Source organism: Staurois parvus, unplaced genomic scaffold (assembly GCF_062004578.1).
Source record: "Staurois parvus isolate SC_StPar_1 unplaced genomic scaffold, SC_StPar_1.0 ptg000327l, whole genome shotgun sequence".
NCBI lineage: Eukaryota > Metazoa > Chordata > Amphibia > Anura > Ranidae > Staurois > Staurois parvus.
Window position 1 is genome coordinate 3,002,175 of NW_028318123.1, and position 13,312 is coordinate 3,015,486.

The window sequence follows — 13,312 nt, forward strand, 5'->3', positions numbered from 1 at the left end:
ACCTTTCACCTATGGCTCCATGTAGTAGTAAAGTGTCGCTTTGCCCATGCAGGTCAAATCAAATGGTTTGCTTTAATAACTTCTCTCCAGCAGAACATACTCTTTGCTTTGTTCACCTCCCCCTCCATTTAGCTGCCTGGAGCAAAGAAAATATTTAGTGCTGTCAGGTGTGGAGAAGCATGAGACTATTTCCCCTTCCTGCTATATGACTTGGTAATTGGCCTAAATAGCAATGCAGAGAGAGAGTTTTCTACCATGCAGCCACTAAGCTTCTACAATGACTCAGAGCTTTCACAGGACTTCCATTCCTTGCTCCTTGCAGGTGACTGGAGCATTAAATGTGCAAAAGGAATGGTAAGCATGTGATTCTCTGAAGGAAGGCATGAAAGTGTACCTGCATTGGAAAAGAAAACCTTAATTTTACACACATCAGGAGTAACACTTATCCAAATTATCACAAAAGCACGGCAGGTCAATGACTACAGAGAAAGGCTACAACATGACAAATTAAAAATGAAGATAAAAACAGAGCATCAGTATGATTGCATAATCCATGAACAAGTTGACACAGCTGTAAGCAGGTGCTTACATGTATCTATATTGTAAGTCTCAAACCACATGATTTCCAGAAGATTTACCCCCTTCATGGCCAGGCCATTTTTTGCTATAAAGCACTGTGTTACTTTACCTGACAATTATGCGGTCATGCAATGCTGTACATAACTTACATTTATATACTTTTTTTCCCACAACTAGAGCTTTTGTTTTGGTGGTATTTGATCACCACTTGGTTTTTTATATTTTGCTCTATAAACAAAAAAAAACAACAATTTAAAAAAAAAAATGTACTTTGTGCTATAAAACATAATCAATTACATTTCTTCATAAATTTAGGCCAATATGTATTTTGTTACATATTTTTGGTAAAAAAAAAATCCCAATATGCATACATTGATTAGTTTGCACAAAAGTTATAGTGTCTACAAATTATGGGATATATACTGGAATTTGTATTTATTTATTTTTTAATGGCAGCGATCAGTGACATATAGCGGGACTGCGGCGGGCAATCAGACACTAACTGACACTTTGTGGGAACCAGTGACACTAATACAGTGATCAGTGCTAAAAATATACACTGTCAGTGTACTAATGACACCGGCTGGGAAGGGGATAAACATCTAGGGTGATCAAAAGGTTAACTGTGTGCCTAACCAGTGTGTTTGTGTTTACTATGTGGTGCTTTTACTAGGTAATCTGCTGGATTTTATTCCCTGCTTTGCAGGAAAACAAAATCCAGCACATCGCCACTGACAGGACACAGCTCTGCATTGTTTACATAGGCAGAGCTGTGTGCTGTCTCTCTGCTGCATGATCAGCATATGTTGGCAGTCATCCATTGGCTGGCACATGCTAATCGGCTTCTGTTTTGACTAATCACAGCAGAAATTGTGCCTCCCTCCCCCAACCAGGAAGTGCAAAATCACGCATAAATACATGATTCTGCACAGAGCAGATGCCCTATAGCAGTACATGTGCTTTAGGGCGGTCCTTACCTGGCTAATATAACTGACCTAGTAAAGCATTATTAGGTTTATTAAACTTTAGCCCCAATTAGATTAACTGTTCGTAACCAATGTTCAGCATGTATGTAAAAAGCTATGATTTTTAGGGAGGTGAAGAAAATATGGCTGACAAGATGGAGAAAATTCAAGTTGGGAATTCGAAAAAACAAGCGGATGGTGATGCATCCTTATTTACAGACTACGAGGTGATTCAAGCTAGCACAATAACAGAAAAGGCATAAAAATAGTGCAGTGCTACCAAAAAACACTAATGTGATTTTTGACTGACTTCACATAGTAACATCTATCACAAAATACATGCTCTCACACTGTGAAATTACTCTTTAAATAAAAAAACAAGTCTATAATTCCATGCCGTGATAAAAATAAACACTGCAAACAGAGGACATATAGGTCCCGGGAAGAAGTCTTGTTTCGGACGTAATGTGTATACCACCAAAGCCATCATGCTTTATATCTGGGAGTCAGTGGTGAGCTGGAGTACAGAGATCTGTGGTTGAGATTTTTTTTTGAGTGATTTTTTCTTTTTTTTCTTTTTAATTTTTCCTTGTTGAAGTTTTTATTAGTTTCGATAGAAAACAAATGTCATACGTATACAAAATATACAACAGGTATAAATGTAAATGTAAAACAATGACCTACAGAGATAATTAATGATCCAGATGCAACTGGACCATGTGGTCGTTACAAAAAAGGTATATTGGACATATGAAAATATAACTGACATATAAAACAAGGTAGCATCTTTAAAGTAGACTATGGCTATGGGTGCGATGAGATGAATTAGGCAGGGATCATTCAAGTGTACCAAGCCATAGTCCAACTAGAGCTAACTTGACTATACAGCCTAGGGAGAACTGAGAAATAGGAAGAGAGTGTAGAAGAAAGGAAGAGTCAGGGTAGCAGAGGTGCCCAGCGGAGCCAACTATCCAGTTTCAGACCCAGCTGTGGTGAAGGTTCAGAAGACAAGAAACATGAGAAAAGGAGATATAGGAGAGAGCAAGGAAAGAAGAGAAAAGAGGGTTCCTGAGGGTGACGCAGCCAAAGATCAGGTATGCCTGTGTGAGTGCTTCACACATGGTAAGAGCACTGACTTGTCAAAATCAGGGGGAAGACAGTGTTTGATCCATGGCTGCCAAATTGTTTCGAATTTCTCAATCTGGTCTTTCTCCAGGGCTTCCATTTTGGCGTGTATTATGGCACGATGCATTCTATGCTTGGTCTCAGCCAAAATCACAATTGGCAATTTCCACGCCTTAGCTATGGTCTGTTTAGCGGCTGCCATAAGCTGGATGAAAAGTCTAAATTGTCTGCGCATCAAAGGTGCTGGTTTCAAATTGAGAAGAGCAGTGGTAGGGTCTGGTGGGACGGATACCTCAAGGAGGACAGAGCCTAGTGCAAAAATATTTTTCCAGAATGATCGGACATTCCCAACAAATGTGCAAATGCGTACCCAGACATAAACACCCATGGAAACAGAGAACCAAGCTAGTTGGTGTAAATTTAGCGATTCTAGTGGGCACTAGATACCATCTGGGGAACACTTTGTAGTTAGCTTCCATCACAACAACGCTGGGTGAAGAGGACTTGGTAGCTTGCCAAATCTCTGACCACTCAGCTGTATCCAATGTGCGGCCCAAATCCTTTTCCCAATATGCAACATAGGATGGGGTACTTTGGTTAGGTTTGAAAATAATCTGTTTGTAGAGGGTCGAAACAAGGCCTCTGGCGAGAGATGGGTCAGTCTCTATCTCTAGAGATGTAGGGGGAGTAAAACATTTTCCTGAGTGATTTTTTTCATCTGATTATGCACATGCATACATTCTTTTATTCTAATAAAATATACAGTGAGCACTACAAGTCTTCCTTTCTGTTCTATATCCTCTTTTTTGCTTGGTATGTGTAGGAGTAATGTTGGAGGAGTAAAAGCCTGAAGCAAAGCATGCATACCCGTTTATGGGAAAAGAGTTTTTGACCTCTTAGGAACCTCAGAGGTCATATACAGAGGTGAGAAGACCTCTACATTACTGGGTGGGGTGTGTCTTCTCATTCTGAGGAACAGTGGGGCCACTATCGCTGAAGGTTTTGGCACTAAATGTTGCAAATTGCCTCCTATCTATTGAACTCTATTTCACATAAAGACCTATATTTCTTCTATTTCCACTGTTTATTTTTATCACAGTGTGGAATTATACACTTTTTTTTATTTAAAGAGTATTTCATTAGATGTTTTCATTTTCACATTGTGAGATTATGTATTTTGTGATAGTGATATATGTACTATTTTTATACTTTACATTTTTTTAGGAATGTTGTGGAATCACTTTTTTGGTGTGAGCTTGCATATTAGGGTGTTTTTGCACTTCACAAGTTGATTTTTGTTTGCTTATTCAAAAACAGAAAAAGCTAAGCAATTACAAAAACATTCTTCCTAAAAACATATGATCTTTAAATATGGCCAACAACCAAATCAAGTAAAAATGGTAGATATTTCACTGAATGTGCTCATCATTTTCAATTGAGCATGACCTCATCCATCTCTGTTTTCCCAATGATAATGTAGATATATGGCTAATTTGTTTAGATATACCATGAGGGAGGGGTTCAAAGAGCAGATGACAACAAAGTTGAATAGTCATCCACAGTAAGGGCCAGTGCTTACAAATTTTTGTTTTCTTCAGAACTTTTTCTCTCTCCATACAAGTATACGTGGAATACAAAAGTCACTTGACGAAGGTTGATTAAAAGTCCAAGGAAGGACAGCTGCAGTTTTGCTGCACCTGCAATGAATTCTGAACAATCTCAGAAGTATCTCAAACTGATGTCAAAAGCACACTGCATTTGCTCATCCAATCCTGGTGAAACTGGCCCTAACTCCATCAAAAGGGTCATAAGAGAGTCAGACGAGATTCTATTCTATTCCATTATAATTGGTAGGGCAGTAATATTACATGTGACAGAAAGTCCTCTGTGTCCAACATGATCTAGAAATATCCAGGTGTGGAGGTGACTTTCATTTGCCTTCATGGTTGCAGAACAATTAAGATAATAATTTTTATGTAGTTTTCATAATTGCAGGACAGATAGACATACTGCAAGTTGCAGTGAATATTGCATTCTAAAAGTGGATACTGTATATAGATCCAACTTCTATTTGTGTTCCTAGTTTGATATGGAAGCTGTCCTAGGTTATGATGACTGTTAATTATGAAGGCATAAAGGAAGGATACCAGAATCTGCCAAGATTGGAATCTCTTCACTGACACCTTCACTGAAAGAGGTGTCAGAGAAATCTGGAGTCACAGTAGAAGAATATTTAAAAAAAATATTTTAGAGTAATTCGCTACATTAAAATAATTTGTAGTTCCAACTTTCCAACTGTACAATGGTTTATTATTTCTGAAAAACATGAATTATGCAATATAAGAATATTTCATTCTCTTCACATGCTAAAGGCTTTATTTAGAAATGAAAGAAGGAAATAACGATCATTAGTAACTGTTGTTAAAAAGAATGAGCTCTTAATTTGTCCTTGTGTCAGCCACAGATTTACTAAAGAATATGTGAACCCAACATTTCATATTCCTGATATGTGCCTGCTGTACCACATATGTATATTAAAAGTATCCCATTCTCTTTGAATTGCTTCCTTTGTATGAAATCCCTGGTGTTCCTTCAAGTCCCTCTGCTTCCCTATTAAAATCTAACCACTTTATGCATGAAAACTGGAAACTGTGCTGGAAACTCAGCCTGCTGTACTCCAATTATGATCAGACTTGTCTTGATACGCCCCCCCCCCCCCTTCCTCACAGCCTTTCACTGGGAAGATCAGTGTGAAGCTGTGTCTCCTCCCCCAGCTTTATGCAGCTGAGAACAAAGGGTGTGTGATCACTTAAAACAAATGGAAAAATGTATTTATATATTTTTATATATGTGCACAAAGGTTTTGTCTTCATTTCTATTTTAAACTGAATGGGTTGTTTTACAATGTGAGGGTTTACAATAATTTTTAGTATAAGCTGTCTTACAGTTAACAATAAGCCATCAATACTGTTTGTCTATAGGATTACACTTTAGCATCATAAATCATGAAAATATCAAGAGTAGATTTACTCCCATGTGTACCTCCCAGTTCCTAGGAAATGACTTGAAAACTTTAAAGTGCAGATAAAGTCAGAACGTATTTTATATTTGGATAGGTACTTTTAGATATTAACCCCCTGTCAGTTTTTTAATGTCCATATATTAAAGAAGTAAAAAAAGTGGAGAACGTGTGTGTATCCCATGATCTATATATAAACATAAAATTCTGCATTAAAAACTATGGTTGATATGAAAAGCATAAAGTCTCTTGGGAATCTAAAAAAGTAATGTGGAATGTAAAACACAGGGAAAAAAAGCTTAACGTATAACTAAAATGGAAATAAGAACAGTCTAAAACCAAACTTTATCAAATCCTTGACTATTGAGAAAATGTAGAACAAGTATCTATTGTTGATCAAAACAATAGTATTGTGATAAATGGTGAAGAAATCACTTTGGAATTATAGAGGATTAAATTGTGAATGGAGGGAAGTACTTCCATCCCCTCCAATTATAGATCGTATTTCATGCATAGAAGCATTAGTACAGCTTCTATGAAAGGAGTGGCATAGTGTCAGGCATAGTGAGGCACAGGGATGGACTGACAACTCATGGGCCCCCGGGCAATAGGGGATCATGGGGCCCCTGTGTCCCTGCCCAAACTCAAAAAGCCTATGAAAAAGGTACCCGGGGCATCTCATGGGGCTCCCTACTGACCCCGGGCTCTCGGGCAGTGCCCGAGTTTCCAAATGGTCAGTCCGCCCCCCGTCAGGCAATCTTTAGGTCAGCCAGTGACAGCTCCCACAATTCTATTAATCCCTTCCACATTGGGAAATTACAGTAATGGGCATGGGGGGGGCTGGACAGAGGAGGATTTCACCTAACAGAATAAGCATCAGCACAAAGGACTCACTCTACTGACTGTAACTTATGTCCCTTGTGCTGAATTTTATATTTTTTATTTTGACTGCAGTTCTGCAAAAGCCTTAAAATATACACATTTGTATTACTGGAAATTTCATGACATCACACATTATTTAAAATTCACCTAATTGCACTTTTTTTTTTTTTTATTGTGCCTGCAGGAAAAATGAAGACATTAACCAGAATGTTTAACCGAATACATTTATGGTTGTTGCCAGTAATTATTATATCCTCAAGATTTCCCCAAAGTATTTTAACTTGTCCTCACCCATGTGCCTGTTATGTCAACACTGAAGTCCATTGCACTTTTCGATCACTAGCAACAGTACCAACAAGGATACCAAAACATGTGGAAAGGATAAATTTGGGGTACGTATAAAAGTGTTATCTTCTTTTTTATCCTAATTACAATTTTATCAACAATTTACATTAGTTCATGAAGGGACAAATTACATAATCATAAAGCTGCTACCATTGTTGCGCTTCTTGGAGCAAGTTTCCTCTAAAAATATTCTTACCTGAAACAAAACCATCTTTGATTTCCCACTGGGGGGAAAAAAGCCACATAGCTAATGAAAGAAACACTAACAATAGCCTTATTCTCTGAAAATAATCCATTCACTTAGATTACTTAACCACGTCCTGTCGCTGCCTCCCAACCCTTCAACAGATTCTAATTGCTGGGAGGTGGAGATGGGCATTCTGATCATGTGACCGGAGTGATTGGCAGTCAGAGCAGTCACATGATCAGAAAGCTCCGGATCGCAAGTACAGTCATGGCCGAAATTGTTGGCACCCTTGATATTTCTCCAGGAAATCATGTATTTCTCACGAAACGTATTGCATTAACACATGTTTTGCTATACACATGTTTATTCCCTTTGTGTGTATTGGGACAAAACAAAAAAAGGGAGGAAAGAAAGCAAATTCGACATAATGTCACACAAACCTCCAAAAATGGGCTGGACAAAAGTATTGGCACCCTTTCACAACTGCGGATAAATAAGAATGTTACAAGCATGTGATGCTCCTGTAAACTCACCTGGGGCAAGTAACAGGTGTGGGCAATATAGAAATCACACCTGAAAGCAGATAAAAAGGAGAGACGTTCACTTAACCTTTGCATTGTGTGTCTGTCTGTGCCACACTAAGCATGGACAACAGAAAGAGGAGACGAGAACTGTCTGAGGACCTGAGAACCAAAATTGTGGCAAAATATCAACAATCTCAAGGTTACAAGTCCATCTCCAGAGAACTAGATTTGCCTTTGTCCACAGTGCGCAACATTATCAAGAAGTTTGCAACCCATGGCACTGTAGCTAATCTCCCTGGTCGTGGACGGATGAGGAAAATTGATGAAAGATTGCAACGCAGAATAGTCCGGATGGTGGATAAGCAGCCCCAAACATGTTCCAAAGACATTCAAGCTGTCCTGCAGGCTCAGGGAGCATCAGTGTCAGCGCGAACTATCCGTCGACATTTAAATGAAATGAAACGCTATGGCAGGAGACCCAGGAGGACCCCACTGCTGACACAGAGACATAAAAAAGCAAGACTACAGTTTGCCAAAATGTACTTGAGTAAGCCAAAAGCCTTCTGGGAAAACGTCTTGTGGACAGATGAGACCAAGATAGAGCTTTTCGGTAAAGCACATCATTCTACTGTTTACCGAAAACGGAATGAGGCCTACAAAGAACAAAACACAGTACCTACGGTAAAATATGGTGGAGGTTCAATGATGTTTTGGGGTTGTTTTGCTGCCTCTGGCACTGGGTGCCTTGACTGTGTGCAAGGCATCATGAAATCTGAGGATTACCAAAGGATTTTGGGTCGCACTGTAGGGCCCAGTGTCAGAAAGCTGGGTTTGCGTCCAAGATCCTGGGTCTTCCAGCAGGACAATGACCCCAAACATACGTCAAAAAGCACTCAGAAATGGGTGGCAAAGAAGCGCTGGAGAGTTCTGAAGTGGCCAGCAATGAGCCCAGATCTAAATCCCATTGAACACCTGTGGAGAGATCTTAAAATTGCTGTTGGGAAAAGGTGTCCTTCCAATAAGAGAGACCTGGAGCTGTTTGCAAAGGAAGAGTGGTCCAAAATTCCGGGTGAGAGGTGTCAGAAGCTTATTGATGGTTATAGGAAGCGACTGATTTCAGTTATGTTTTCCAAAGGGTGTGCAACCAAATATTAAGTTAAGGGTGCCAATACTTTTGTCCAGCCCATTTTTGGGGTTTTGTGTGACATTATGTCATATTTGCTTTTCTGCCTCTGTTTTATATTTGTTCCAATACATACAAAGGGAATAAACATGTGTATAGCAAAACATGTGTTAATGCAATACCTTTTTTGTGTGAAATACTTGATTTTCAGGAAAAATATCAAGGGTGCCAACAATTTCGGCCATGACTGTATGCTTCAAGAGTCATTTGGTATCCGCCGGTTACTGTGCCGGGAGCATGCAGGGAGCATGCTCTAAGCACAGTAAGCTGTTTACAAAGGGATATATGCAGCCTATCTGCATTATTCCCTCCTCACTGGCCTGCCTCGCCGCTGGCTATCCCCGCTTCAGTCCATCCTGAATACGGCTGCCAGACTCATTCACCTTTCCAACCGCTCCGTTTCTGCCACCCCCCTCTGCCAATCCCTCCACTGGCTTCCGATTGCGGAACGGATCAAATTCAAAATCCTAATGCTGACGTACAAAGCTGTCCACCATACTGCCCCGAACTACATCACTGACCTAATATCCAAGTACCGCCCAGCACGCACACTCCGCTCCTCACAAGACCTCCTTCTCTCTAGTTCCCTGGTCTCCTCCTCCCATGCCCGCCTCCAGGACTTCTCCAGGGTGTCACCGATCCTCTGGAACTCCCTGCCCCAACCCATCAGATTATCACCTACTCTCCTCTCCTTTAGGCGCACCCTGAAAACCCATCTCTTCAGGGAAGCCTACCCCACCCCCTGCTAACTTGCCGACCTCCTCCACTCTTCCTACCACTCCATCCCCCACAGCTATCTCCTCCTGTGCCACCATCCCCTCCCTCCTAGATTGTAAGCTCGAAAGAGCAGGGCCCTCAATTCCCTCATGTTTTGCATTGTATTGGTATTGTTCTGTCACATGTTCTGTTCCCCTCTGTAATGTACAGCGCTGAGCGAACTATTGGCGCTTTATAAATACTGTATAATAATAATAATAATAATTAAAGCCCACTGGCCCAGAGGCTACATATGTGTCTATGGCCCACAGGAAAAGGTTAATGGCCCTGTAATCTATTTTTCATTACATCCTGTTACTATGTTTTCTGCCTCTTTGCAATGTTCCCTGTGATTTGCCAAACTTCTCTTTTTCTCTCTCACTTCTGTTTCTTTGGAACAAGCAGTGCATGTTAATTATGGTCATGTGTAATGCTCTGTAGTCCCTATTCCTTGCAGGGACTGAGCAAGAGAGGATGGCTACATTCCTATATGGAGTGGAACCATGGAAAACGATTGTAGCCACTCTCTAACAGGAAGTCAGATCACAGCAAAAAAAAAAGAATTTGATGATTTGGAGAACAAAATAAAGTACTTTTTTGAGCTAGAAATATATGCCCCATTATAACTTTTTTTAAAACCAAAGTTTATTGTCACTTGAATTTCTATTGTGGCTAGACACACAGGTGCATGACATTTAAAGTGTATATAAAGCCAAAACATTTTTTGTGTTTTGTTTTGTTGAAATCCCTGCAGTCTGCTATCTCTGTTCCACAGGGGATAGTTCATTTCAGTTTCTTCCCCTAAGGTCCAATAGAAAATGAAAGGAACTATTTAATAATAAATTGAGAGGTTTCCCTTTCCTCTAGTTCTGGTAAAAATGCTAAAACTTTGGATATCCTCTCACTTTCTGCTTCAGTGATATTGGTGAGCAAGACAATAGAAATGGCCATTCTGCCCGATGGGGACAGAGACAGCAAAGAAAACTGACAGATGTTTTTAAAGTGGTTCTAATGCATTCTATGTATTAAGGTAAATTACCTTTTGCATGCTCCTAAATACTTACCTGAGCCTGATCATGATCCAGTGATGTACACCAGAGCAGCAGCTCCATTGTCCTCCTCATTGGACAGAGAGACCGCAGCAGGAGCTATTGGCTGTCAATCACAGCCAGAGAGGAAAGAATGGGGGCAGGGCCAACCACACTCTGTGTGTCAATGGACACACAGAGCCGGCTTAGGATTAGGTACATAGCAAGCCACTTGCTATGGGAGCACTCAGCAGGGGGGGGGGGCAGGGGGGGACCCAAAAAAGGAGAATCATGGCCGCTCTGTAAAAAACCATTACACAGAATAGGTAAATATGGCATGTTTGTTATTTTAAAAATATAGCCTTTAGAGTCACTTTAAGATGTAGCTTTCAACCACTGCCAATCCAAAGGCTAGTTATTGTAGTGAAAACAGTTTCTAGTAATATTACCTATGGGAAAATGTCTGTATTGGCATGAAGGGGAAACCAGTGGGGGCTTTTATTTGTTATCCTTTAAATGGCACTTTTTACCTTTTATAAAATTAGGGTGAAAAAGACTTAGGATTCTCACAGTTGGCCCAATGTGCTTTTCTTGGTTTACTAAGGTTTACTTGTATTATAAAATGTAAATAGTAAACATTCTGTTTTAATTGCCATTTTTTGAATGTAATATGTCAGTAAATTGGATTTTAGCTCAGCGCCAACAGTTTTTAGCGCACAGCTCTGCCACAAAGCTGGGGACTGTGGCAGGGAGATGTTACTGTAGGCATTCCCTAGAAGTATAAGCCAAAAAGTGGCTTGTACCTACAAATCCTACTTATGGGATATCACATTTTTGGTGAATTGACTCTAAAAAATCCACAACTTCCTGCCTGAGTTTAGTTTGCAATTACACGGAACTTTCTAGAATTGGAGAGCTATATTTTTCAAATACACCATTTTCTGTTTCAGGTTTAACAGCATTCAATCCATACCTGAAAATTCATTTGTTGGGCTTTCAAAACTGGAGATGTTGTTGATTCATAGCAATGATGTGCAAAACATTCCCAATGGTGCTTTTAGAGACCTGAATTCTCTACAGGTAATATTCTTGATTTACATTAAATGTCTGCAATTGCTGCTTTAGGCCAAAGTGAAATTGCCACTTTAGTTTTAACAGGATGATAAAGCTTACAAAGAATCTGTTTAAACAGTGTTCGGTGTATTCCAAATAGCTTGTTCTGGTGTAGTAATGAGGTAATGTGCTTAGTCAATATATATAACACTTATATCATTGTATTCCTTCTTCTTATATCTTTCCCTGTGGGTAGCTTGACCCTAAAATCTGTGTTTTCTGTGGCACAGGAAATCAGTTCAGAGAACTGTAAGAGTTTAGAGAACTGTAAACGTGTAATATATAGAACATTTGTACTATAAAAATGTTAAGGTTTAAATAGAGTTTACATTTGAGCATCTACCATTTGGTCATAAAAATAATTAGCAGCTTGAAACAGCTAACATTCTGAAGCTGATATGAGTCCAAGGAGCAGACTACAAACGGTGCATACTCCTTTATTTCAGATTTCAGGAAACCATCTTTTTGTGGCTCAAGGACACCCCCAAAATTTAGTATGTTGTGTATACAACCCTTGCCTTAAAGTGGACACTAAAAATGCAAGATCTGCTTCTTTACTAAATCCACTTCCCTTCCTCCGTTGCTGTACTAAAATAAAAATAAAAACTGTATGTAAATGAATTGATATATTTACCTTACCTCCCTGCTTATGAATTTCAGCATACAGTAAAGCAACGCAATGACTGTGTACTTTGAGGAATGTGGAAATTTGTATACAGTATGCAGGGTTGGTTTCCTGGGGTAAAAAAGGTACATGCATGCAAAAAAGTATGTCTCTCTTCCACACCATCAGTGGAGATGATGGTGCTAGAAAATACTGACACCATATTCATCAAGTTACCCCTTCCTGCCCTGGATAAGTAATAAAGAGGTTTTTTGGATCCCTTAACCTTTCTCTTTGACTCACTTAAAGTGGAAATTTAGTTCAAATAAAACGTGTCTTCTGCAATAACTTCCCTCCTTGCAAACTCTTATATACATAGCTTACCATACAATCCCAACATCTGCCATGATTAATTAACCTTCCTGTCACGTACCTGGTCTTGAGGCCGAACTGACAAGAGCTTGCAGCTAAGTGCTCCACACCCCTGAGGATGGTAACAGGAGATGTTGAGCCCAAAAAGCAGAGATTGCCGCCTGTCCTGAAGACAGGTAGTGCTGTAGTTGTGGGACTTCTGCAACAGGGAACCAGGTGATGAGGACAGCTGGTCCTTTAGGTGAATACTGGATATTGCAGCCAGGTACAGCAGAAGGCAGGTCACAACAAGCAGGTCTCAGCAGGCGGGAAAGACAGGAGACAAAGTCAGGGACACATGCGATGGTCAAAACACCAAAGTCATCAGCGGAGAAGTCAGGAACATAATTATGGGCTAGCCAAGGTCATACACAGGAAGCAGGCAGAGGCAGATCCATGAAGCGAGCCGAGGTCAGAACCAGGAGAGAAGCAAGAGTAGTCCAGAAGCCAGCCGGGTCAGTAACAGGAAATCAGAAGCATAAGCCTACAGGAAACAAGAGCAACATGGAGCTGAAGACCAGTCAGCACAGTCTGTTAGCAACTGACATCCTTATAAAGGCCAGAGGGCACCAAGATCTATTGAACATGGTG

General features: G+C 40.1%; 1 protein-coding gene across 1 annotated transcript in view; it reads left to right on the top strand.

Moving 5' to 3' along the window:
* MXRA5 (matrix remodeling associated 5) overlaps positions 1 to 13,312 on the top strand; it is a 68,660-nt gene that overhangs the window by 36,320 nt on the left and 19,028 nt on the right. The window contains exons 2-3 of the mRNA XM_089683882.1: positions 6,755 to 6,962; positions 11,544 to 11,673. Coding sequence (XP_089540008.1) covers positions 6,760 to 6,962; positions 11,544 to 11,673 — 333 coding nt within the window. The 5' untranslated portion in view covers positions 6,755 to 6,759. The remainder of the gene's footprint in view (positions 1 to 6,754; positions 6,963 to 11,543; positions 11,674 to 13,312) is intronic.